At 47.7% G+C, this 26,945-nt stretch overlaps 2 protein-coding genes across 6 annotated transcripts in view; both read left to right on the top strand.

Annotated features, from left to right (window-relative positions):
• chst10 (carbohydrate sulfotransferase 10) lies at positions 1-10,142 on the top strand. 3 transcript variants are annotated; one of them, XM_035408622.1, is made up of 6 exons: positions 1-109; positions 955-1,100; positions 1,667-1,773; positions 3,863-4,124; positions 4,495-4,600; positions 7,422-10,142. In XM_035408622.1, the coding sequence occupies exons 2-6, from the start codon at positions 989-991 to the stop codon at positions 7,960-7,962; spliced, it is 1,128 nt and encodes a 375-aa protein (XP_035264513.1). In that variant the 5' UTR covers positions 1-109; positions 955-988; the 3' UTR covers positions 7,963-10,142. The 3 variants fall into 3 exon arrangements, with proteins under 3 accessions (XP_035264513.1, XP_035264514.1, XP_035264515.1); XM_035408623.1 differs by having other exon boundaries at positions 3,893-4,124; XM_035408624.1 differs by lacking the exon at positions 1-109 and adding an exon at positions 1,382-1,433 and having other exon boundaries at positions 991-1,100.
• lonrf2 (LON peptidase N-terminal domain and ring finger 2) overlaps positions 4,515-26,945 on the top strand; it is a 26,274-nt gene continuing 3,843 nt past the window's right edge. Inside the window, exons 1-10 of one of the 3 annotated variants that reach the window (XM_035408620.1) lie at positions 4,515-4,600; positions 15,606-16,378; positions 20,753-20,871; positions 22,159-22,281; positions 22,416-22,580; positions 22,825-23,044; positions 23,182-23,269; positions 23,382-23,496; positions 25,535-25,656; positions 26,208-26,366. In XM_035408620.1, the coding sequence (XP_035264511.1) occupies positions 15,628-16,378; positions 20,753-20,871; positions 22,159-22,281; positions 22,416-22,580; positions 22,825-23,044; positions 23,182-23,269; positions 23,382-23,496; positions 25,535-25,656; positions 26,208-26,366 (1,862 nt within the window). In that variant the 5' untranslated portion in view covers positions 4,515-4,600; positions 15,606-15,627. The other 2 variants (XM_035408621.1, XM_035408619.1) reach the window with 2 other exon arrangements.

Genomic DNA, 26,945 nt, shown 5'->3' on the forward strand with positions numbered 1-26,945 from the left:
GCAGAGGCTCCTCCCTTTTGCCCCGGAAAGTACATGCGTTCGTCCAGGCTACAGAAATACGGACAGATGGGGCTGAGCTAAAACGGATCGCGCTGTTGTAATCTTGCAGGTAGGTCGTGGCCTGTGCAGTTTGTGGAGTAGCCTATGTTTACTTGTTCGTTGCTCCGACACAAATTGCTGGGTGGGACTTCAGGCTGTTATCAGTCCGACCGGCTTTGCATGTTTGAATAGCGGAATCCAGGGCCTTCAGTTGCTGCCCTTGCTCGAAATAAGCACGGCGGATTCCTAAATGCATTTTAATATTCGTCCTAATTAAGCCAGTTGTTTCCGTAAACGGATGTTGGAGAAACGGGACAGGGAGCGATTCAAGAAAAGCGGAGAAATTTCAGAGATTTAGCACTTAGTGCTAAATTATATTTTTTCCTACTGGAGCCTGTCTGTTATTCAGGTCCTCCGTGTTTGTGTTAGCTGGATGCTGTAGCAACGTTCCTGTGTAGCTAGCGAGCAACCCAGTACACTATGCGTGCTTCCATTCCGAATGTAGAAGTACTATCGAACTTCACAACCAGGAAAATAGCATCCTGTTTGTGAACATAACTGTTTTTTGTATCGTTCATGCAAAGTTATAATTACACATTTACTCGTTTCCTTATAATCTGCTTTGGTATTTGTTTTTGTCTAATTAAGATATATTTAAGTGTAGTCTTTTATTACATAATAACAACGTCAATAATAATAATAATATGAGAGTGAAAGTGGCCTACGACGCTGAACGATGGTCAACGGGATCTTTCAAACAATGGAATATTTTGAAAGGGGCGTTTAATTTTCTCGCTCAGTGTTCTGATATTTATTAGATGACCTGAACAAAATGTAAAGTCTTGCTGGTTATATTTAATAAAAGTGATATTCAGCCGTTGCTTCAGCTGCGTCCGCCCTGTTGGTCTCGCGCAGGTGTCCGTGTGGTGCCCATGCCGGCCGCAGGCTGATGACCGACAGGATGCGGCACCACTGGCTGCTGCTCGGTGCGTGCGGCTGGGTGCTGCTCATCCTCATGTTCGCCAGCAAATTCATCAATTTGAACTTTAGAGTCCCGGATGGTGAGTTTGTCTGTCGACAACTACATAGAGAGGGATATTATGTTAGGGTTGCACTCCATAAACCCCTCACTACAAAGACAAATGCACATTTGAGAGTACAGTGGTGCAAAAACCATAGGCACTGATCTACAGTTATGCTGTGGGGGGCATTTTCCTGGCATGGCTTGGGTCCACTTGTCCCCTTAGAGGGAAAGTGCACTGTACAATACAAAGTTATTGTAAGTGATTATCTTTATCCAATGATGAAGCATTTCTATCCTGATGGGAGTGATCTTTTCCAGGAAGACAAAGCCCCCATCCACAGAGCACAAGGGGTCACTGATGGATTGATGAGTATGAAAATGATGTGAATCATATGCTATGGGCTTGGCAGTCACCAAATCACAAACTAATTGAACACCTATGGGAGATTTTGGACTGACAAGTTAGATGGCGCTCACCATCATAAAAACACCAAATGAGGGAATATCTTTTGGAAGAACAGTGTTCCATCCCCCCAGTAGTGTTCCAGCGTAGCCTGTTACCCACGGTCATATCTCTGTAGTGTTTCTCCCTCTGTGTTCCAGACTATGGGGGTAAATCTGAGCTGCTGAGCTGGACAGAGTCGGCCATGAAAAACCTCCAATCGCCTGCCGCCCGAGAGCCAGAGAAGAGCCCAGCTTCACCGGGCCCGGTGAGACACTCTTGCGAACCCCCAGCCGACATGGAGTGTGTGTGCGTGTGTGTGTGTGCACAGTCTGTGTGTGTGTGTGTGTGTGTGTGTGTGCGCACAGTCTGTGTGTGTGTGTGTGTGTGTGCACAGTGTGTGCGCGCACAGTGTGTGTGTGTGTGTGTGTGCACAGTCTGTGTGTGTGTGTGTGCGCGTGCGCACAGTCTGTGTTTGTGTGTGTGCACAGTCTGTGTGTGTGTGTGTGCGCACAGTCTGTGTGTGTGTGTGTGTGCGCACAGTCTGTGTGTGTGTGTGTATGTGTGTGTGTGTGTGTGTGTGTGTGTGTAGTCTGTGTCTGTGTGACGCAGCCACTGTATTGACCTCCGCTTCCTCATATCGGTGCATTTTTATATGCTGTTGGCGATGCTGAAAATCAATAATGAACTTTATTTGTGTAACACCTTTCATGCATAAAATCCAATGCTAAGTGCATCACATTTGAGGACAAGAATGAAAACAAAATAAAAGGAAACAAAACAGGATATGAGATTACACAATAAATACTGGAGTAATGACGTGGAAATTGCAGCAGGCGGAGATAATGACATATTGAGCAGAAATAAAAATAATGAAGCCTCAGAAATGAAAAGATCAGTGATGCAGCAGCCTGCCGAGCAAACAGGAAGTAGCGTGCATTCAGAAGGCATATCGCTGCGTTCATCAGATGTCATGGCCATGCAAGTTTTCTCTGCAGTTACAGGGAAATTTGATATAATTTGCAAAAGGGTTTCACTGTGGTAATATTCACATAATCACTAATGAATTTCCAATACGCTTTTATAGTGTTTTCAAATGTCCTCCCAGTAGCACCACCATCTGAATCTTCTGAAGCACAACCCCTTGTGTCCATATAAGGAATGTGATCCTGTTTTTGGTGTGCGATTCATCTCCTCTTTATAGCAGAGCTGGTGTGGCCAGTTGTCCTAGATCAGGGGTCCTCAGTCTTATCCAGAAAGGGCCGGTGTCGGTGCAGGCTTTTGTTCTAACTGAGCAGTTACACACCTGATTCTACTAATCAACCACTAGAGTAGCCTTTGCTAAGGACCTTGATTAATAGAATCAGGTGTGTTGCTGCTTGGTTGGAATGAAAGCCTGCACCCACACCGGCCCTTTCTGGATAAGATTAAGGACCTCTGGCCCAGATGAACTCATCAGAACGTAATTCAAGTTTGTGAAATGGAGTAAGCCTGAATTTAATTCATGAGATAATTTGATAAGGCACAAATGAGCCTGTATTGGCGATGTATGTGAAACAGGACCTGGATGTGACATAGGCCTCAGAAGTCTGACGAAACGCAGTGCAAAAACCTTGCCCATATATGGAATTCCGGTTCGAAGGGAAATTTCTCTATGGAAAAATGAATGGATTTTCACATAACCGTCCCTGTCACAGTCTGTGATTTAAGCTGGCGTTTTTATCTGGACACATATCTCTGGCATATCTGGCACTGGATCCGCTGAATTCCGATGTTGTTTTTCAACTGAAACAATTATTTTGCTAACAAAAAGCTAACACTGCTGCGCATGTTATTTACGTCACAGCTCTTGCGGTTCCCTGGCAACGCTTGTGAAGCGCAAGTAGCCTAGTTATATTAAGATGTTTACAACGATATATACAACTGTAAAAAATAGAAAAATGTATAATTTATCACACTAACGGGAAACAAGAGGAAGAAAACGGTTTTCGCGCGTGTATGGAAACAGTTCTGTGTGTGATGTTGTAATTGTGTGACGGGCCATCTCGGGTGGTTAACCACTTAGCCATTAGCAATTCGCTTTTTAAAAGGACACAATTTTTTTAGATTATAAAAAATGGGTAAAAAGCTTTATTTTTTCATATACAAAAAACGTCAAAATGCCATAATTTATTTTAAAGGAATTCGGAAATCGCCATTCATTTGTCCCATAGGGGCGTCTATTTTTTGAACCGGAAGTCTCGAAAATGCTAACAAACCCGAAGGGAATGACGACACGACTTCTGAGGCCTATAGGCTTGCAGTGCTGTATGTTGATGTGTACACACCCTGCATCCCACAATGCACTTGTTTAACAGACACTGTTTCTCCCTGCGTGGCTGTGCCAGTCTGCGGCCGGTGGCACGCTGGACCCGCTGGACTGGCAGGCCGTGGAGACGCAGCGGCTGGAGCTCCTCTCCAGCGTGTGTGGCAACGCGTCACTGAGGAACCTCACGCACACGCCCGTCAGCAGGTTCGTCCTGGACCGCATTTTCGTCTGCGACAAGCACAAGATCCTGTTCTGCCAGACGCCCAAAGTGGGAAACACCCAGTGGAAGAAGGTCCTGATCGTCCTGAACGGTGAGGGACGGGACTGCCATTTCATTCCTTTGGTATGGAAGTGCATTTTCACTCTTCCGCTGGAGAGTGGATGTTTGAATATTATAATTTGTGACCCCTACACGTGCTTTCTTAGCCCTAAGCATCATGGGAAACTGAGTCTTTATTTTGTAACTGCAGGACAGCACAGATTGAGTGCAGCACAGCTAGAGAGCAGCGTAGAGGAGAGCAGGCCAGATAGAGAGCAGCGCAGATGGAGAGCAGCACAGGTAGAGACCAGCACAGATAGAGCCTTGGAGATCGTTAGTACTTTCTGTCCTGTGGTAGGAAACTAAACCCAACAGGTAGAGAGCGTTTCTCATTGAATTCTCCTTACTTTCCCGAGCGTTAGGAGCTTTCTCTACGGTGGAGGAAATTCCGGAGAGTGTGGTGCATGACCATGAGAAGAACGGCTTGCCCCGCCTGTCATCGCTGAGTGAGCAGGGGATCCGGCACAGGTACGAGCCCTCCTGCCGAAAAAGGCCCCCCCAGTTCCATTCTAATCGGTATTCTTCATTATTGTGTTATATAGGGTGTGGTTGTGCTGTATGGTGTGTGGGTGTGTTATATAGGGTGTGGTTGTGCTGTATGGTGTGTGGTTGTGTTATATAGGGTGTGGTTGTGGTGTGTGGGTGTGTTATATAGGGTGTGATTGTGCTGTGTGGTGTGTGGGTGTGTTATACAGGGTGTGGTTGTGCTGTATGGTGTACGGGTGTGTTATATAGCCTGTGGTTGTACTGTATGGTGTGTGGGTGTGTTATGTCGGGTGTGGTTGTGCTGTATGGTGTGTGGGTGTGTTATATAGGGTGTGGTTGTGCTGTATGGTGTACGGGTGTGTTATATAGGGTGTGGTTGTACTGTATGGTGTACAGGTGTGTTATATAGCCTGTGGTTGTACTGTATGGTGTGTGGGTGTGTTATATAGGGTGTGGTTGTACTGTATGGAGTGTGGGTGTGTTATATAGGGTGTGGTTGTGCTGTATGGTGTGTGGGTGTGTTATATAGGGTGTGGTTGTACTGTATGGAGTGTGGGTGTGTTATATAGGGTGTGGTTGTGCTGTATGGTGTGTGAGTGTGTTATATAGGGTGTGGTTGTGCTGTATGGTGTGTGGTTGTGTTATATAGGGTGTGGTTGTGGTGTGTGGGTGTGTTATATAGGGTGTGATTGTGCTGTGTGGTGTGTGGGTGTGTTATACAGGGTGTGGTTGTGCTGTATGGTGTACGGGTGTGTTATATAGCCTGTGGTTGTACTGTATGGTGTGTGGGTGTGTTATGTCGGGTGTGGTTGTGCTGTATGGTGTGTGGGTGTGTTATATAGGGTGTGGTTGTGCTGTATGGTGTGTGGTTGTGTTACATAGGGTGTGGTTGTGCTGTATGGTGTGTGGGTGTGTTATATAGGGTAGGGTAGGGTTGGGTCGGTTTCCGGTTTTGCTGGTCCGGTATACGAGCTTAAACCGGTTTGATTTTATGCTAACTGACTGAACCGGCATTTGTCATTATGAGACGTTCTGGCAAATTAAAAAGTAGATTACATCAGCAACCTGTGCGGCCGGCGCTAAATCCAACTTGTATTGCATTAGTAATAAGCAATATGACAACGTGATTAACATAATATTTTATGTTTGTTTATAAACGGACTGAAAAAAAAAAAAAAAAAAAAAAAGAAGATTGACAGGCCGTGCAAGGCCGAGGCCGGCAACAAGGAGATCAAATTTCAGTAGACCAATCAAAGGTGGGTGGGGGGAAGACGATGCGCATGGCGCGCGGTGTGTTGTTTACCAGAAAGTCCATGTGTTTTTTGGGGTGACGAGATGAGACATGGCAGAGTTAGTGTCAACGACACCACAACATTTATTTTTCCTTTTTGTATAGCCATTTCTGTGGATAAAATCGCGTTTATTATTATTATTTTCTGTTAAAAACATTTCATTTATATCCAGGGAGATAGCCAACTGCTTGCAAGGTAGATGACATGTGTAGCCATTTACTAATACGACTGCATTTCAGAATGGAAAATAACCCGTTAAACCAGAGAAATTGCGGAGTTGTCTTAGAATCTTTAATGCAACAGATTGAATGTATCAAGGCTGGGAGAGTCGGCATAGAGACAGAGCGCAATGCGTCATACTGTGAAAACCACGCCCACCGGAGGGGAACGCAATCGGCGCCACAATATGCAACCAAGGGCTGAAACGCTAACAAAATGCCTGTAGCTAGCTAAAAACATTATATTTAAGCTTGTCAAAGTGTTATTTTAGCACCCTATGTCTACCTGCGTTAGTCTGGCTCTAGCTTGCTACTTCAGTGTAGCGACAATATTATAACGGTCTCTGAAAAACGGTATTTGCCTTTGGCTCGGGGGGCTTCTGGTGAAACTGATGCAGAAATTAATCGTAGTTTAAACATGGCAGCTAGAACTTAGCTAACGTTAGCTACTTATTACCTGAAATTTTATTAACGCTAGCTAAGTAGCTATCATTTTAGCTTCCCCTTCTTAGCCATCTACAAGCTTGTTGAAACAACGTCGCTAGCCACTCCAACTTATTTTGAATGACAGTAACGTACTGTAGCCTGTAGCTAGCTTGCTAGCTGACACGCCACGAGACTCCAATGTTAGGACAGGTTTTTTGGTTTGGCAGCTTATAAAAACTTAGTTCTGGGTTCTTTACACAGCTGGTAGTGCATCCCACCACACACCACCTTTAAGGCATTTTTCTGTTGTTTGCTGGCAGGCGAAAGTGACAAGGAGGCACCTTCACGCAATACAAAGTCAATGGAGAGCGATTAATTGTTTTCCCCTCCGGTGTGGGCGGGGCTTAATTGCGCTCTGTCTCCATAGCAACGGATGCTGTAACGAAATGTTAACTACGTCACAATGGCTATAACAGCTGTTTTACAATGGCATTGCGTCACCCGGATCATTTTTGCAGCCCGGATCAAAATTGGCAATTGGGGTGACTGTTCCACTCGGGAGCGGCTGAGTCATGTGTGACATCTAGTGGTAGAATTCGGTATTACCGGTCCGGTATTTGGCTTAATATCAAACCGGTTTGAAAATTTTTACATGGGCCCAACCCTAATATAGGGTGTGGTCATGTGGGCTGCATGTGGAGTGATCATGCTCTAGAGGATTTTGTTCACTATGGAGGTGTGGTCACACTTTAGGGGGTGTTGTCTTGTTGTACAGGGGTGTGATTAAATGGTTAACCTGTATATTGGAGGGTTGTGCTGTATGGGGGTGTGGTCATGTGCTGATGTGAGTTTCCTGCCCCCCCCCAGGCTCAGCACGTATTTTAAGTTCTTCATCGTGCGCGACCCCTTTGAGAGACTCATCTCTGCTTTCAAGGACAAGTTCCTGCAGAACCCGCGATTTGAGCCCTGGTACAAGCACGACATTGCGCCCGCCATCATCCGTAAATACCGCCGGACGCAGCGCGAGGGGGCCCCGGGCCTGCGCTTTGAGGACTTTGTCCGTTACCTGGGCGACCCTGGCCGCCGTCGATTGGACCGGCAGTTTGGGGACCACGTTATCCACTGGGTGAGCTACACTGAGCTGTGTGCTCCCTGCGAGATCGGCTACAGCGTGGTGGGACACCACGAGACCCTGGAGAGGGACGCTCCCTTCATCCTGCGGGCCGCCGGCATCCACCGCCTGGTCTCCTATCCCACAATCCCCCCTGGCATCACCCGCTATAACCGCACCAAGGTGGAGCGCTATTTCTCCGGCATCAGCAAGCGTGACATCCGCCGTCTCTACGCTCGTTTCCAGGGAGATTTTAGCCTCTTTGGTTACCAGCGGCCCAACTTCCTCCTGGACTAACCCGCCAAAATAAAAGCGGCTCACGGCCACATCGGGTCCCTCCTCCCTCCCACCTCCTGCACCTCTTTTTCTGTTTTCCTAAAGTTCCTGAACACGGCTTGTAGAAAGAGGGAGGGAGAGAGGAAGAGATGGAGAGAAGGAGAGGGGGAGCGAGAGAGAGACAGTAAACATGCAGAGCCATATCTGGTCATGTGACCCTGAGCAGATCACTCTTCAGGAAGGGGAGCAGGCCTCTGGTAGGAGAGATGATCGTTGGCCTGCTTGGAAGTGGTTCTTGTGGGCACGTCCACGGCTCTGGTCTCTGGATCTCTGGAGGGGGGGGGGGAGACACCCTCCACACCCCCTCGTCTCCATGTGTCAAAGCGGTCACCATGGAAACGTTTCAGCAATGGGTAGCCGCTGTGTTTCCATTTGATTACAGAGAGGCCTGAGTGTAGTTTTATTTAACAATGTACTGTATGGATAATAATAATAATAATAATAATAATAATAATAATAATGTTATTTTGAGGCTGCAGTGACTGTCTGACATTACTCCTTTGAGAGGAGAACACATACATTACTATACCTGGACTAACATTATATTGCTATGGAGCAGCAGTACTGCTGCACTCTGACCTGCTCATCTGTCCTTTCGTACTGAGGGCGGGTCCAGGGAAGGAGGAGTGCCTCTCATTGGCTATTTCCTAATAAACTGAAGAGGGAACCCTCTGACAATGTGTGCTTAAAAACAGGAAAAATACATGTTTTTCTCTCCTGAGCTACAGTCACAAGCCACAGACACAGATTATGGAATGGTGGAGCTGCAGAGATGGAGATTATGGAATGGTGGAGCTGCAGAGATGAAGATTATGGAATGGTGGGGCAGCAGAGATGGAGATTATGGAATGGTGGAGCTGTAGAGATGGAGATTATGGAATGGTGGAGCTGCAGAGATGGAGATTATGGAATGGTGGAGCTGCAGAGATGGAGATTATGGAATGGTGCAGTAGCAGAGATGGAGATTATTGAATGATGGAGCTGCAGAGATGGAGATTATGGAATGGTGGAGTTGCAGAGATGGAGATTATGGAATGGTGGAGCTGCAGAGATGGAGATTATGGAATGGTGGAGCTGCAGAGATGGAGATTATGGAATGGTGGAGCTGCAGAGATGAAGATTATGGAATGGTGGGGCAGCAGAGATGGAGATTATGGAATGGTGGAGTAGCAGAGATGGAGATTATGGAATGGTGGAGCAGTAGAGATGGAGATTATGGAATGGTGGGGCAGCAGAGATGGAGATTATGGAATGGTGGAGTAGCAGAGATGGACATTATGGAATGGTGGAGTAGCAGAGATGGAGATTATGGAATGGTGGAGCAGTAGGGATGGAGATTATGGTGGGCTCCCTTTTCCCCTTGATGGAGACTCAGAAGCTCATTTTTCTAGAGCTGCTGAAGGATCTTGGAAAGATGCCATAATGCATTAATGATCAGCTGTCGATGACTGTAATGGTTTGATGGTTGTGAAGCTCCTGATTCGTTAGTCAATTACAATGAGCTCTCTGATTAGCGGAAATTGGCTGTTGTATCTTCCTTGATTGGCTGACTATGGACTCTGCTGTTTGGTGACCTTCCCCAGGGTAGTCCAACTGCAAGATCCCAAATCCAATAAAATCTAACTGTGTGTGTGTACGTGTGTGTGTGTGTGTGTGTGTGCATGTGTGTGTGTGTGTTCATGTATGTATGTATGTATGCAAGCTTGCACGCGGAAGTACAGATTTGGGTCAGATCTGGATAATTAGCCTGAGCTCGTTTAGAGGCTCAGGTGTGATGATGACCAGATGGTGCGGAAGCTGGGCGCCTGGACAGCCTGCTGATCCTCAGCCATAGGACAGTGTGAGAGCCCCGCCCTCTGCAGGGCCGACCAGAAGCCGCTCCCTGGCAGAATGAGCGCTGTGATTGGTGGGATTGATGGCACAGTGCCTGTGTGAGTCAGAGCGCTGTGAGATTTGTGTTGACACTCAAGACTCTTGTGTGCTTCTCCAGTACACTATATCTGTCTCTGCAGTTTGCGTACTCATGCACTAGGGGGCACCAGTCAGCCATGCTGGAGCGATAAAACAGGCTCCACAAAGACATCTTCATTGTTAGGTTTCATTTAAAAATGGACAATAAAAGTTACTGTGATCAAAAGGTAGCACTGTTCTCTCCTGCGGTCCTTTTCTCTCACCAATAAGCAGACGATTTTCTGAGTATGTAAGAAACGCTTCCAAAAGGAATTCCTGCTGTTACCAGTCCACACACACCGTGAGCGTACAAGTCTGCTCTGACACTTCCCTGTGAGTCTGATGCACCTCCCTGTTGCTGTCTGTAGGTTTGGTTCAGTTCCCTCCACATGACAGTGGCTTTGACTGTCTCCCTTTCCACCGGTATAACGACAGAAAGATACTCACGTGTGGATGAATATGGAGGAAGTGTTTTGAAGAAGCTCCACAAACTTGAATTTTCACTTTTTTATGACATTATGAAGAGAATCTTACTTCCTGGATGTTGCATGAGTGAGCAGGCCTAGGCCTTCAACCCCTAAGAAATTTCCAGTAGTTTACTGAAAAGTTTAAAAAGCATCAATTTTCAATTTTAATTTGCTTTGGTCAGGTGACATGTTTTTGTTTTGTTGAAAATTCCCAGGGATAATGAGGTGTGCTTTCGAATGTTTCCAGCGTCTAAAGTATTCTGAATATGACTTGGGTCAGAAGTCCATAATGTGGTGCACACTTACACCCCCATCCTTTCTGTACAGTTCATGGTTTCATCTCTGTGTCCTCTCAAATTGAGCTGACAACATCATAACTACTTGATATATAAGATAATATCTTTATAGTATTACACATCCCACTGTGGTAGACAGGAAGAGCAGGTCAGAGGTGGACTTCTCAGCTGAATCTGAATTTGGAGAATTATAATGAGGTGCTTTAGGGACCTGGGTAATCTACTTGTTAAGTGTGCAGTCGATGAGGTTGACCCGTCTGGCACTAAACCATCTGCTCACTCCTCCCAGGTGGGCACCACATATTGGTGGTGGTCCAGGTGAGGCATCTTTTAATTCTTATACAACCTGTTTCCAGTTATGTCTGATTTTTACGATGAAAGCCATTATTGCACAAATAACTGGTAAGATCGGAGGCTGTGAAACACCGCTGCATGTGCTGTGAGGTCCCCATTGGCGGAGTACGCCCTGACACACCCTTTTCTTTTTTTCGGACTGTTCTCTGTAAACCCTAGAGATGATGGTCCGTGAAAATCCCAGTAGATCAGCAGTTTCTGAAATACTCAAACCAGCCCATCTGGCACCAACAACCATGCCACGTTCAAAGTCACTTAAATCACCTTTCTTCCCCATTCTGATGCTTGGTTTGAATTTCAGCAGATCGTCTGACCATGTCTACATGCCTAAATGCACTGAGTTGCTGCCATGTAATTGGCTGATTAGATATTTGCGTTAACAGGTGCAGTTTGCAGTTGAGCAGGTGTACTTAATGAAGTGGCCGGTGAGTATATGTATATGGATAACTGTTGCCATAGAAACACCTGTGCCTCCACCCCATTAATGAATGAAAACACAGAGAAAGCCTCATGTGCTATATTTCCCTCACACAAAAGGGACTTTCTTCTTCATCAGTTTGTGAAGGAGCGCATAAGTTGCGAATAAGCAGGTTTCTGGAATAAGCAGGTCTGTGTGAGATAAACAGTGTTTGTCAGATGAACAGGCATGTATCTGAGATCGCCTTGGATGCTTTCACGTTACAAACTTTATTTTATAAACAATCAACAATTCATTTCAGCAGGTATTAATACTAATCACCTACCAATACAATATAAATTGGAAATAGTGTGAGCATCACTGCAAAGTAGAGTGAGTGGGAGAATAATAAGGAGGAACGGGGAAAGTTTTCCCAATATTTGACCATGCAGCTTCTTTCCAGCTGCTCAGGGTTTTAGTCCCAGATCACAGCTGATCTGTTCACTACTGACAGTATAAACAGCAGACTGGACTGTGCCCACAGTAAGCTGAAGGGACCTAGCCTCAGAGGCATCCACCAACAGGGTTACACTTACACATGCCAAGTAGGGCTGCCACATTTTCACCTACACAACACTGGACAAGTTATCCTAAGTGGTACAGTGTGTTTTATTCAGCAGGGAACCACATTTACAGCAACATGACACTTTCTTAAGGCTTTTACACGTGGGGTAATGCCTGTAGTTTGCACAGACAGCAGGGAGCTGTATGGGGTAATGCCTGTAGTTTTGCACAGACAGCAGGGAGCTGTATGGGGTAATGCCTGTAGTTTGCACAGACAGCAGGGAGCTGTATGGGGTAATGCCTGTAGTTTGCACAGACAGCAGGGAGCTGTATGGGGTAATGCCTGTAGTTTGCACAGACAGCAGGGAGCTGTATGGGGTAATGCCTGTAGTTTGCACAGACAGCAGGGAGCTGTATGGGGTAATGCCTGTAGTTTGCACAGACAGCAGGGAGCTGTATGGGGTAATGCCTGTAGCTTGCACAGACAGCAGGGAGCTGTATGGGGTAATGCCTGTAGCTTGCACAGACAGCAGGGAGCTGTATGGGGTAATGCCTGTAGTTTTGCCACAAAGCAGAGGCCGGAAATTATTCCCTCTTTTTTCATGTTGTTAGGAGAGCCAATAGATTTGGACTTTGGAATAGATTAAACTTGGCAATATTTTTTTTACAATGGAGCACCAATTACTGCTGGAATTAACTGAAGGGGTGGGAGAGATTAAACAATTGCTTGATGCACACACATAAACGCACAGGCACACACACACAATAAAATGCAGGGTAAAAATCTTTTTAGAAAAAAATTAATGATCCATCCCTAGAAAAAACAGACAAATACTAAAATATGGACTGTCTGGGTGAAAACTGCACATGATAACCACAACGACAGCACACAACCCACTCAATGTTAGGCCTCAATGCTGCAGCCTTACAGGATGGTAACTCAACCATCTGAGGGAATCCTGTAGATTACCTTCAACACCAATCTCGGATCAGTCCAGGATTATTCCAAAACTTAAGTCCTTGTTGAAGCTGAAGTGTGCTCCCTGGAGCTGTAGAAACAGCCCTTGCAGTTCGGGAGATCTGCTCCTGTTCCACGCTGCCTCTAACGGGGCTCTCTCAGTCTCCTGTTTGCCGACACATACAAAGAGAACCTCGACCCATCCATTTATTCCTCGTTTTCCTCCCACAGAGGGCCATGCAGTATCTAAAGGAAGCCTGATGACTCACACCCCCGCACAATAACGTTTATATGGGTGAACTTCCAACCCAGAATAGGTGGTTCATACAAATCCATTCAGGGATTAAATACATTTTAAAAACGATTAAGTGTACCCATATTTGTGTAGAGTTGGTGCACACAAATCTCATTCTAGCAAACATGACTCAGCTGAGCTTTTCACCTTTTCAATAGGCTTTAATAGGCTTTGATCGGGGGTGTCAAACTCAAGTTCCGCAGGGCTGAAGTATCTACAGGTTTTAGTTGTTCTTGTTAAATCAGCAGCCAAGACCTTGGAAATAAGATGTGTGGAGCAATCAATTACTTACATTTAGTGGCTGATACTAGTCTGCAGATACGAAAGTCCACAAGGACTGGAGTTTGAGAGCTCTGGCTTAAGTTATCATTAAGTTATTCAAATTAGAAAAGCTGTCACATAAATTACAGGGAAGTGGTTTTGGTTTCATAAATATGGATTTAAATTTCCTTGAAAAGCCAACATAAAGTCCCCACATCATGAACTACTGACTTCCAAATGCAACAGTCAGGTAAAGTTTTAACTATTTGCATTTGCTCAACTCCACCCCACATTAAAGTGTCATACCAGGTCATACAGCCCAGTCTACCCTGAAATACTGCTTACAAAAACCAAAAACACACTTGCATAAAACTCATATAGCACCATAGCCTAACAAGGTGCTTCCAGAAATAACTTCCCAATTAAAACACAAATGTCAGAAAACAAATGTAGACCCAAAGTAAATGTAACATGGCTCCAGCTGATGAGGAAGACGGATTTATTAAGAATCCTCAGATGATTCTTAAATCAGCTTTATGTCACATAATGTCGGTTATCAGAGTGATTAAGTAAAATCGTTGATGTGAATTAACCAATAAATTCCACACACGCAAATACAGGGCACACTTGATAGTTTGCATGTAGGCCTACAGATGAAATTAATGTATTATTTGTATGATTATTTGGTAGCTAAAGGACATGAACTGGGGCTTGTTGGACTCCATTGTAACGCACTGTTAATGCATGGAAGTTATGTAAAGTATTAGATAAAATAAATTAATCGAACCAGTTGTTCGATAAACTTGTATCACACCATTTTCCCGCAACTTTTACCATCAAAATTAACGGTACTGTATTACGCGCGACCCTCCAAGCTGTCTCTGGTTTTATTTGCAACCACATTCGATAAAACAGAAATAATAAATGTGCGCGCTTCGTCAGCCGGCACGGGCCCATACATTATTCTCTCTTCTCAGCGTTGCAGGCAACTGGTTATACAACGGTCGTGCGGTTATATAAGCGAACCATATAATCAACCAATCAGCCAATGTCGCCGGTGTCACGTGCCGGCTGCGCATAATCGTGTGTGCACTTCGTACCCATTGAGGTACGGGGAAGGTGCTGTGAATATGTAACGCCATGTAGTTTTATTTATTTAGTAAACTTCGCGTGATCGCATGTACACCGTCACCATGGAATGATTTAATTGTTGCTGTCCAAAGAGGAATAACTACACGCAATTGACTAGGGCTACGAAAACCAGCGCATGTTTTTGCGAGTGGCCCAGGTCTTATATAAAGCAGGTGATGTAAAACTGACGTTTATTTGTTCCGTTTCATTCTGGACGATGGACAAAAAAGTCCGTGGATCCGGCGGTTGACTTGCATACCGGGAGAGGGAGGGTAGCCTACTTTTTTGCGCTTCATAATTGAGTGGTTCTTTTTGCTGGACTTCTCATTCAAAGCAGATTAGTCGGCGTATAACATTATTTACCGTAGTATGGTGTAGGTCGTGTAAATCGGTAGTCGGTGTGCATTAGCACGCATATCAAATATGGCAGTTCACATTTGGCTCATTTTTAGTCGAAGTAAACATGGACTTTTGTGGTGCTTATGAACAGAAAAGGCTGATGAAAATTCAACTTCAGCTAGCTAGCACACCGACGTGGATTTGAAAGAGGCTCGAGACCGCCCCTTGTATACGAAAGCAAAGAGGGAATGGTCCGGCCGTCACAAAGCCCACTGGCCCTTATCACGTTTTACGTTTAATTAAATTTACCTTTTTATTTACGGACGGAACATGGATCCTAAGACAGGGCGTCTACGATTAGGAAAGAAAGAAGTATTTGCCAAACGGCTTAAAGCAGTGTTCCAGTATTGTTTTGCTTGTGTTGCGAAGGCGGAGGTTTTTGATGAGGCCTAGTTTTAGGAAGTGCCATATTTGTGTGTGTCTGGGAAAGGATACGCCTCTTCAAAACAACCAGTGATTGTATAACCCGGAGTGTAGATCCGATTGTATTTGGCCTTCTAAATTTATTCGACTTTTGTTTTCCTCCCTACAGCTAGCTAGCGTCCGGATCGAAAATGGAGACGGGGATACAACACCGTACGGAACAATTTGTCCACGATATATCCAACCCTGATGCAGCGGGTCTGTGTGCAGAAATGCTTGAAGTGGCGGAGGAGGCCAGCCGCGCAGGGGACTTTGATTTCGCTGCAGAGATCTACGGGTCTCAACTAGCGGATCTCGCCCAACCGGATCGGGGACTTTGTTTGCGCAGAGCAGACGCCTTGGCTCGGTGCGGGCGGATAGCCGAGGCGCTGGACTCCTACTGCACGGCCGCCAGTCTCAGCAGACTCCGGTCGGAAGAACTGGGACTTTTAGTCGAAAGCATCGCGCGGAGCCTGCGGGATAAAAACGAGTCCCTAAAAAGTATAGAGAACAAACCCGGCTGCCAACTGAGCGGAGATGGGGGCATTGAGGGTAGCGAGGGCGCGCTAGAAGAGGAGAAATCTCTAGACCTGTTTTCATGTCGGCTTTGCAAGTCCTTGTTGACCGAGCCTACAACCTTACAGTGCGGGCACACTTTCTGCAAACGATGCCTGGACAACGATAGCGTCACCGAATGTAGCATGTGCAAATATAAGCTGAACAAAAAGAACGGAATTATCCAGCCCATGGGTTTCAGAGTAAATGTGATTCTTAGTGGCTTGCTGGAAAAGTGGTTCGACTCGGAAAGCAAAGCCAGGCGGTACTGGCTTGAAGGGGAAAGTTTGTGGAAACAGAAGGATTATCCGGAAGCGCTCGAGAAGTATAACCAAGCTGTAGAATTAGGTGAGTGCCCTTTGTGTTTACGCACATGTAGTTCTTTTTCCACTGTTTTTTTTTGGGGGGGGGGGGGGGCGTAACATTAAGGGTTGGTATGTTTACGGTAGTTCATGTTGGTTCCAAAATCAGAGACTGGGTGACCTACTTTCCCCTTTTCCACTGACAGTGAAAAGCCAACGATAGGGGGCGATATTGTTCGTGTCAACTTGAAGTGGCCCAATTTCTTCCGTCCATGGCCAGTAACACCGAAGCACTTGCTCTTCTGTGGACGTGCTGTTCTGACCAGGGACAGTACAGTCAGCCGCTGTCCTCACCAATTAATTCCAGTAACTTTTTAAAACCGCCGTCAGTGTGTGTGGTTGGATGCGCGTGTTATCATTCGTTTTGAACGCGCCTGGCCAGATTTGTGTTTTTACTCGCTCCCTTTCCACACCACACCAAAAATATTTTACTTATGTGGTTGGTTGTTCGCATCATTTGTTCAGCAAACGTTCAGGTTTGGTGTATGTCCTTTTGGAAGTTACTGTCATTAGGATGAAGTTGGTTACTTCATGTTGCACGAGGCTATACAGTAACTCTAAGTAGGCTAAACCATAAAACGCGTGAATGTAGCCTGTTGCATTGTATGGCTAACCGAGCTGTCGGCAACAATAGCTTGGTGAATAGCGCATGTGCTCTTGCGCAATACGACGTTCGTTTTCATAGTAAAACCAGGCAATCCCTCTTGAAGTAGCTCTCTGTAGTTCCATATTAGCTACATCTCCGACCAGTGAGTGGGCATGTTTTTATCACACCACACAAATGTTTCAAAACAAACAGAGGCTTCCTGCTGTCCGAGGGTATCGCGTCATCACAGTCCATCTGGCGCGTAACGATGCTGGTACCACTAGTGCAGGGATGTAAATTCAGTTCCGTTTCAACTTGTTACGGCGGGGCTGACTGGCCAATGAAGTGCATTCTTTAAAGATGTACAGCTAAGGTAGTTATCTGTGTGCAAATAAGACTAAACGTCAACTAGTTGAGTGTACTGTACTGTATTGTTTGTCTGCGGTTGGTGAAAGCTGAATAAAACCCTTTTTTGCGGAGTTAATGTTTGAATAAACAAAAATGAAAGTTCTCATGTAGTACCTTACTAATTGTCGCACATAATAGGGCATTCTTCCAGAAAATAAACTCATGTGTACATTTTTGCAAACAAGTTTTGTAAATTTAAAAATAGGCTGCTTGTATGTTTATGCAGGGGTTACATATGGTGTGGAGTATTTCTATAACAGGAGCAAATTTCTGGTGGGGGCAGAGCTGGGTTAGAGGCCATAACTGCTTGGGTGGGACAAAGCCAGGTCACATGCTGTATCAGGAAAATGCCAAATTTCTTGTGCGTGTATCTTGTCGAGCTAGAAGGTCGTCTTGCCTCACAGAAACAAATTGTTGTTGGTTAGCCAGCCTGTGTTTGGCCTTTTTTTTACGGGGGGGGGGGGGGGGGGGGGGGGGCACCTGTGGTTGATTATCAGCACATTTCTCAGACAGGTTTTGGCAGAGGTGATTTTAGAAAGCCCGTTAGGCCTGATGATCCTGCTCTGCCTCGCTAGCACACTGGACAGAGGGACTAACGCATAACTGCCCCTGTGTTTAAAATGGCCGTTTCTTCTCCGCTGAGTAAGGCCTGGATATTATCATTATGGTTGGGTTGCTTTGTAACGATAACCAGGGCAACCTTTCAGAAGATTCTTTAAGTGCTGGGTTGTTCATTGTGCTGTTGAGGCTCTCTCCCTCTCATCAAACTCAAGAGATGTTGTATTTCATGATCGTCTGCATGATTGTCTTGTGACCAATTGTCAACACGGGAGAATACAAATGTAGGTCAGTCCGTATATACTACCCAGCTTCCATCTTTATGTGTTTTGGAAGGTTGGGGATTGAGGACCCCCCCCCCCCCACTAATGATCTGTGTAACGAGGGCAGGACAGGCTGAGGAATCTGCTCTGAGGCTGATTGAGTCCCCCTGGTAGTGCGTCTGGGAGGTGGAGTCCCCCTGGTAGTGGGTCTGGGAGGTGGAGTCCTCCTGGTAGTGGGACTGGGAGGTGGAGTCCTCCTGGTAGTGGGTCTGGGAGGTGGAGTCCTCCTGGTAGTGGGTCTGGGAGGTGGAGTCCCCCTGGTAGTGGGACTGGGAGGTGGAGTCCTCCTGGTAGTGGGTCTGGGAGGTGGAGTCCCCCTGGTAGTGCGTCTGGGAGGTGGAGTCCCCCTGGTAGTGGGTCTGGGAGGTGGAGTCCTCCTGGTAGTGGGTCTGGGAGGTGGAGTCCCCCTGGTAGTGGGACTGGGAGGTGGAGTCCTCCTGGTAGTGGGTCTGGGAGGTGGAGTCCTCCTGGATTGAGTGGGTCTGGGAGGAGGTGTCCTCCTGGTAGTGGGTCTGGGAGGTGGAGTCCTCCTGGATTGAGTGGGTCTGGGAGGAGGTGTCCTCCTGGTAGTGGGTCTGGGAGGTGGAGTCCCCCTGGTAGTGGGTATGGGACGTGGAGGCCCCCTGGTAGTGGGTCTGGGAGGTGGAGTCCTCCTGAATTGAGTGGGGTACGGAGGTAGGTTGAGTCCCTCAGGCCTTGTTGGCCTGACCTCATTTTCTAAATGAAGCAGTGGACTGACATGCTTGCTTATGCGGGACAGAGGGAAGGGAGGAGTATTGGTAATTAGGGTTTTCTTTCTCCACCCCCTCTCCACTTTTCTGTCACTGTTCCTCACTCCCCTCTTCTCTACCATTTTCTCCTTCCCCCTCCACCTGTCTTTCTCTCCTCCTTTCATCTTTTTCTCCTCATCTTTCTCACTCTTTTCCCCCCTTGGTCTTGGCCTGGGATATACCCAGAGGGGTTCTGGTGGTGTGAAGTTTGGGGAAGTCAGCAGGACACTGATGGCTCACACTGAGCAGCTGCTGCTGTTTTGTTTGCTCACCGCTTCCCTCTGACGCTTAACCAGCACGGACATCTGAATGTGGTAAAGTTTGCTTGTGTGTGTGTGGTGCCTGAAACAGAGATGGACCCATCCAGCAAGGCTGTGTGTGTCTGGTGCCTGAAACAGAGATGGACCCATCCATAAAGCGTGTGTGTGTGGTACCTGAAACAGAGATGGACCCATCCAGCAAGCTTGTGTGTGTGTGGTGCCTGAAACAGATGTTTTGTTGATCAGAGATGGCAGAGATGTTTTGTTGATCAGAGATGGCAGAGATGTTTTGTTGATCAGAGATGGCTCACTTTCTTTGGCGTTTCCTCCGCCGGTCTGTGCCAGACTCATTGGTCTGGTCGCTACGGGCTCTCCTGTGGAACATGGCGTTCTGTTCCCTGACGTGCTTTTATGTAGGACAGCGTGTTCACACCGCTCACCCACTGCTCTTTCTGCTCCGCTCCTGTCCGCTGCAGTAATTAGGCCTGATTGAGCTGTTCCCTCAGATCTGATTTATCCCCGCATGTAATCCGCTCACACTTATTTGAGAACGGAATGTTCTTCTTTGATGTGTTATTAAAGTTCTATTCTCTATTGTTTGTATTCTGTATCTCTCCCTTATATGATTTTGACACTGCCTTACTTATTCACCTTTGCTCTTATAAACTACTAGACGTGATTATTCTCAATGAATTGACTGGAGCTCAGCGTTGTTTGAGACCCCCTGTATTAAAGTGGGGCTGGAGGTTGAAGATCTGTAGCTGTTAACCATGTTAGGGGCTCAAATGAATAAAAATACCTGGTTTGTGTGTGCATATGTAAGGTGGGTGCGTGCATGCATGTGAGGTGTGTGTGTATGTTAGGTGTGTGTACGTGGCAGGTGTGAGGTGTGTGCTTAAGGTGTGTGCGTGTGTGAGGTGTGTGTGTGTATGTAAGGTGTGTGCATATTTAAGGTATGTAAGGTGTGTGCGTGTGTGAGGTGTGTGTGTATTTAAGGTATGTAAGGTGTATGCGTGTGTGCGTATTTAAGGTATGTAAGGTGTGTGCGTGTGCATATGTAAGGTGTGTGTGTATATAAGGTGTGTGTGCATATGTAAGGTGTGTACGTATGTGAGGTGTGCGTGCGTATGTAAGATGTGTATGTATGTGATGTCTGTGCATGTTAGATGTGTACACGTGGAAGGTGTGTGTGTGGGAGGTGTGTGCTTAAGGTGTGTGCGTATGTAAGGTGTGTACGTATGTGAGGTGTGTGTGCGTATGTAAGGTGTGTGCGTTTGTGAAGTGTTTGCATGTGGAAGGTGTGTGTGTGTAGGTGCGCGCTGAAGATGTGTGTGTGTGTGTGTGTGTGCGGGCAGGCGGGCGGGCAGGTATGCGGGAAGTACATGGGTTCTAAAGGTGAATGTCACTTCACTCATTCTTAAGGTGAAGTTTTTTTTCTTTTGGCCCCTCCCACAGCTCCGTCAGACTATCAGCTGATTGGTCAGAGAGCCAGGCTGCACGTGGACATGGAGAGCTTCAGCCAAGCAGCCCAGGAGGCGGACAGCATGTGCCAGCTGAAGCCGCTGTGTCCCGAGGTAAACAAACCTGCCCCGGGCTGCCGCCCGCTAAATATAACCATGAACTGTTACCGCCAACCTGAGTGCACTAGAGACTCTCTTACCGCCAACCTGAGTGCACTAGAGACTCTCTTACCGCCAACCTGAGTGCACTAGAGACTCTCTTACCACCTACCTGAGGGCACTAGAGACTCTCTTACCACCTACCTAAGTGCACTAGAGACTCTCTTACCGCCAACCTGAGTGCACTAGAGACTCTCTTACCGCCAACCTGAGTGCACTAGAGACTCTCTTACCGCCAACCTGAGTGCACTAGAGACTCTCTTACCACCTACCTGAGGGCACTAGAGACTCTCTTACCACCTACCTAAGTGCACTAGAGACTCTCTTACCGCCAACCTGAGTGCACTAGAGACTCTCTTACCACCTACCTGAGGGCACTAGAGACTCTCTTACCACCAACCTGAGTGCACTAGAGACTCTCTTACCGCCAACCTGAGTGCACTAGAGACTCTCTTACCACCTACCTGAGTGCACTAGAGACTCTCTTACCACCTACCTGAGTGCACTAGAGACTCTTACCACCTACCTGAGTGCACTAGAGACTCTCTTACCGCCAACCTGAGTGCACTAGAGACTCTCTTACCACCTACCTGAGTGCACTAGACTCTCTTACCGCCAACCTGAGTGCACTAGAGACTCTCTTACCGCCAACCTGAGTGCACTAGAGACTCTCTTACTGCCAACCTGAGTGCACTAGAGACTCTCTTACCGCCTACCTGAGTGCACTAGAGACTCTCTTACCGCCAACCTGAGTGCACTAGACTCTCTTACCGCCAACCTGAGTGCACTAGAGACTCTCTTACCGCCAACCTGAGTGCACTAGACTCTCTTACCACCTACCTGAGTGCACTAGAGACTCTCTTACCACCAACCTGAGTGCACTAGACTCTCTTACACCTACCTGAGTGCACTAGAGACTCTCTTACCGCCAACCTGAGTGCACTAGAGACTCTCTTACCACCAACCTGAGTGCACTAGAGACTCTCTTACCACCAACCTGAGTGCACTAGAGACTCTCTTACCACCTACCTGAGTGCACTAGAGACTCTATTGCTGCCAACCCCGAGTGCACTAAAGACTCTCTCTCTCTCTGTTGCTCTGTGCGTGTGTGTGTGTGTGCGTGTGCGTGTGCATGTGCGTGTCTGTGTGCGCGTGTATGTGTGTGTGTGTGTGTGTATGTGCTTGTGTGTGTGTGTGCGTGTGCGTGGGTGTGTGCGTGGGTGCGCATGTGCGCGTGTTTAGGCACACTACCTGAAGGCCACAGCACTGAGTAAGTTGGGGCGGAAGGAGGAAGCTCTGCAGGAGTACTTCCTGTGTGTGGCGCTGAAGCCAGGCTGGGCTGTGGTCAGGCGGGAGGCCCAGAAGGTACCGCCCCCCTGATGTGATTCATTTAAATTAAATGTCTGTGTTTTAATCACCACTCACTCTCTCTTCTGAGAGTGCTTATTGGTGCTTGTGCCTTATTGTAGAGTCCATGTCTGATTTCCCCCCCCCAACAGATTTTGAGCGAGGTGTTCTCCTCGGTGTTTGAGCGCGAAGGCCTGCCCACCCCCCTGCGCCCCCACCAGGGTGGTGCCATCTCCTCCTGCTTCAAGCCCTCAGCCCTCCCGGGGTCCGCCCTGCCCCCCCCGCACAGCGAGGGTGCGCTGGCCGGCTGCTCCAAGGTAAGACCCCCCCCCAACTGATGCATGTTCACACGACTGCAGTTAGGGGGAGCAGAGGTGTGTGCGTGTATGTGTGCATGTGTGTGTGTGCGCACGTGCGTGTGTGTATGTGTGCGCGTGTGTGTGCGCACGTGTGTGTGTGTATGTGTGCGTGTGTGTGTGCATGTGTGTGTGACTGTGTGTGCGTGCACTTGTGTAAAATTGTGGTCAGGTTCCCCATTCCATTTCTGCTGTGTTTCTCCAGGACCCGGCGTGGAGTCTGGCTAAGACGCTGGCGTGTGAATTCCGGGCGAATGCTGGCGAGCTGACCCCCCTGGCGCATGGCACGCTTGATCCCCCCTCTCTGGAGGACCCCAAAACCTTGACCGCCGTCCTCTCCAGCTTCCCCGCCCACCCCAGCCTGAAGAGAAAATGCCCCAGTGATGTCACAGCTCTCAGCCCCCCCACCAAGCTGCTAAAGCCAGGTGAGTGAGTGAGTGTGTGTGTGTGTGTGTGTGTGAGCATGTGCGTGTTAGTATGTGCGTGTCTGTACGCATGTGTGTGCGGGTGTGTGTGTTTGTGATTGCGCGTGTGTGGTAATGGCTGTTTGATGTGTTCTCAGATGGGACCTGTTCCCCTCCCTGTGGGGGGAGGCAGGTGCCCCCTGAGCTGCTGGACAGTGCGGATATGGAGTGCTCCCTGTGCATGAGGTAAAGTCAGCCACGCCCCTCTAACCACGCCCATTTCATAACCACACCCCCGTCTCCCCACTGTCTCTCCTTTGTGCACACACCATGTGATATAACCCCTCCACCCCCGCAGGTTGTTCTACGAGCCCGTGGCCACGCCCTGTGGACACACCTTCTGCCTGAAGTGTCTGGAGCGCTGCCTGGACCACAACCCCACCTGCCCACTGTGCAAGGAGAACCTGTGTGAGGTACATACCCCAACCCCAACCTTAACCCTATCCTCAACCCCCATTCCTAACCCTGCCCAAAAACCCCTTCCTCAACCCCATCCCCAACCCCAACCCTATCCTCAACCCCTTCCTCAACCCCATCCCCAACCCCAACACCAACCTGACCCCAACCCCAACCCTGTCCTCAACCTCATCCCCAACCCCAACACCAACCTGACCCCAAACCTGTCCTCAACCCCTTCCTCAGCCCCATTCTCAACCCCAACCTGACCCCATCCATAACCCCCATTCCCAACCCCTAACCCTAACCCTGTCCTCAAACTCAAACCCAACCCTGTCCCCTACCCCAACCCCTACGTCAGCCTCATCCCCATCCCCAACCCCATCCTGACCCCATCCTGATCCTCAACCCCAACCTCAGCCCCAACCGTAACTCGATCCTCAACCCCCAACCCCAACCCCATCCCCAACCCTAACCCCATCCTCAACTCCAACCACAACCCCAACCCCTACGTCAGCCCCATCCCCATCCCCAACCCCATCCTGACCCCATCCTGATCCTCAACCCCAACCTCAGCCCCAACCGTAACTCGATCCTCAACCCCCAACCCCAACCCCAACCCCATCCCCAACCCTAACCCCATCCTCAACTCCAACCACAACCCCAACCACTACCCCATTCCCATCCCCATCCCCATCCCCATCCCCAACCCCAACCCCAACTCCTTTCCGCTCTCCCCCATTTAACCTCTTCCCGTATTCTCTTGCTCCTCTGGCCCATCATTTCTGCATGTTTTCCACTAGGGGGCAGCAGAACCACACTCAGCTCCACGTGGCTTTTCTTGCATTAGCCTCAGGCTACCGTTAGCAGGAAACAAGGCGAGGCAGTCATACACAGCCGATCAGGAGGGAAAGGCTTTTTATTTATTTATTTATTTATTTATTTATTTATTTATTTATTTATTTAATTATACATTTTTAAAGATTGTGGACAGCTCAGAAGCAGAGCTCCCTGAACAAAATTGCTGCTTTGGGAACAATTTCTGCTCTTAGGTTAAAAAAAATGTGATCTCTGATTTATGATCTGATTGGCCAGTTAAGATATCAGCTCACAGCTTGCTGCAGTCTTTAAATAGAGGTATTTCAGCGATATAACAGCTTAGTCGGTTCTCAGTTTGGCCAGAACAGTGAAATTGAGTTGTTGTTTTTGCAAGTAAAGAGGTTGGAGGCATTAGATCTTCTGAGTGGTCCACAGTTTAATGATTCTGGCGAAACTGTATGGACATGACTGCAGTCCAGGCCTGGCAGAGCATCTCCAGAGAAGATATCCGGTGTCTGGTGATGTCTAGGGGTCGCAGACTTCAAGCAGTTCGCAAATGCAAAGGATTTGCAACCAAGTACTAAATATGATGACTTTATTTCAGATTATATTAATTTGTCCAATTACTTTTGCTTCCTTGAGGAAATGTATAAAAGCAGCGTAAGTGCCGATATTCCTTTGGGACTGGCCGCTTGCACTCTACTTTATGTGGATGCTGACTATCCTCCGTCTTCTTAAAGAAATTTTACACCCTTCTCGCTTCCTGATTGGCTGAGCCTGCTTGGGGGGTGTGACCAGCTCTGAAACATATAACATAACATAATTATGAGGACAGGCCATTCAGCCTAACAATGCCTGCCATTTTCCTGACTATATTGTACCAAGTAAACTGACTTATTTTCCCGTTTTGTTGTATGAAAAATGTTGCATATTGACTTTCCCATCAGGGAAAGCGTTTGTAGTTTCTGTTTAAAGACCCTGTTTCTGAGTCGGTGATGAGAGCCTTGATGAGGCGTGGTTTCATTACGTGCCCTTTGCTTTTGTTTCCTGTTTGCTTGACCTGTTTGTGCGTAACTCAGCCGCTAATGTACGCGACTCAACTTTTCAAGTTCAGCATCGTAACCAGCAGTAATTGATTATTGATTGATATGTGCCGATTGATGTGTCATGTTGATGTGCACGTCGCTGCAGCTGTTTTTGAGCGCTGACATTGTGGGTCTGCGTCTGCACCTGCAGTATTTGGCCACCAGGGGGTATCATAAGACGCTGCTAATGGAGGAGGTGCTGGTGCGCTACCTCTCTGACGAGCTCGCTGAGAGGAAGAAGATCCAGGAGGAGGAGCTGAAAGAGCTGTCCAAGTAAGCCATGCTGTCCTTTCTCCTCTCACTTCCTTTCCCGCCTCACTTCCTTTCACCCGCCTCACTTCCTTCCTCTCGCCTCACTTCCTTTCCTGCCTCACTTCCTTCCTCCCATCTCACTTTCTTTCTCCCGCCTTACTTCCTCTCTCTCGCCTCACTTCCTTTCTCCTGCCTCACTTCCTTCCTCTCGCCTCACTTCCTTTCCTGCCTCACTTCCTTCCTCCCGTCTCACTTTCTTTCTCCCGCCTCACTTTCTTTCTCCCGCTTTACTTCCTCTCTCCCACCTCACTTCCTGTCTTGCCTCACTTCCTTTCTCCCGCCTCACTTCCTTTGTGTAAGCATTTCCTTCTTTGTGCTGAGACTCGGCTGGGTTTTTGTTACATTTATTATGTCACCTGATTATGTGCTTCTGAATGCTCAAAATATGTAAACTTTAACAGCAGTAACTCAACATTTGTAAGCTTGCTAGTGTTTGAACACCCATTGAGTTGACTTGGTGCTGTAGTACCGAATCAAAGCATTTAATCTCTCTATGTCTCCCTCTCCCTCAGCTTGACCCAGGAAGTACCCATCTTTGTTTGCACCATGGCATTTCCCACAATCCCTTGCCCTCTGCATGTGTTTGAGCCTCGCTACCGACTGATGATTCGGCGCTCCATGGAAACCGGAACCAAACAGTTTGGCATGTGCATCGCTGACGAGCAGAAAGGGTGAGAGAAAAAGAGAGGGGTGGAGGAGTGGAGAGAGGGGGAGGGGGTGTAGGCAGGAGTGGCTGAGCTGTTGAGAGGTCTGTGTGTGCATGTGCGTGTGTGCGCGTATCTGTGCATGTCTGTGGTGTGTGTACGTGCGTGTGTCTGTGGTGTGTGCATGTGTCTGTGTGTGTGTGCACATGTGTGTGTGTGTTTGTGGTGTGTGTACGTGCATGTGTCTGTGGTGTGTGCATGTGTGTGTGTTTGTGTCTGTGGTGTGTGTGTGCATGTGCGTGTGTCTGTAGTATGTGCGTGTGTGTGCATGTGTGTGCGTGTGTTTGTGGTGTGTGCATGTGCGTGTGTCTGTGGTATGTGCATGTGTCTGTAGTGTGTGCGTGTGTCTGTGCATGTGTGTGCGTGTTTTTGGTGTGTGCATGTGCGTGTGTCTGTAGTGTGTGCGTGTGTCTGTGCATGTGTACATGTGTGTGCGTGTATTTGTGGTGTGTGTACGTGCGTGTGTCTGTGGTGTGTGCGTGCGTGTGTGTGTGTGTGCGTTTGTGCCTGTGGTGTGTGCGTGTGTTTGTGGTGTGCATGTGTCTG

Source organism: Anguilla anguilla, chromosome 3 (assembly GCF_013347855.1).
Source record: "Anguilla anguilla isolate fAngAng1 chromosome 3, fAngAng1.pri, whole genome shotgun sequence".
Lineage (NCBI taxonomy): Eukaryota > Metazoa > Chordata > Actinopteri > Anguilliformes > Anguillidae > Anguilla > Anguilla anguilla.

What these genes read in the sequence shown, in the direction of transcription:
- chst10 (XM_035408622.1), top strand. Translation starts at nt 989, where the DNA reads ATGACCGACAGGATGCGGCACCACTGGCTGCTGCTCGGTGCGTGCGGC. An exon ending in GAACTTTAGAGTCCCGGATG is followed by an intron (nt 1,101 to 1,666) that starts GTGAGTTTGTCT and finishes TCTGTGTTCCAG; the next exon opens with ACTATGGGGGTAAATCTGAG. An exon ending in GAGCAGGGGATCCGGCACAG is followed by an intron (nt 4,601 to 7,421) that starts GTACGAGCCCTC and finishes GCCCCCCCCCAG; the next exon opens with GCTCAGCACGTATTTTAAGT.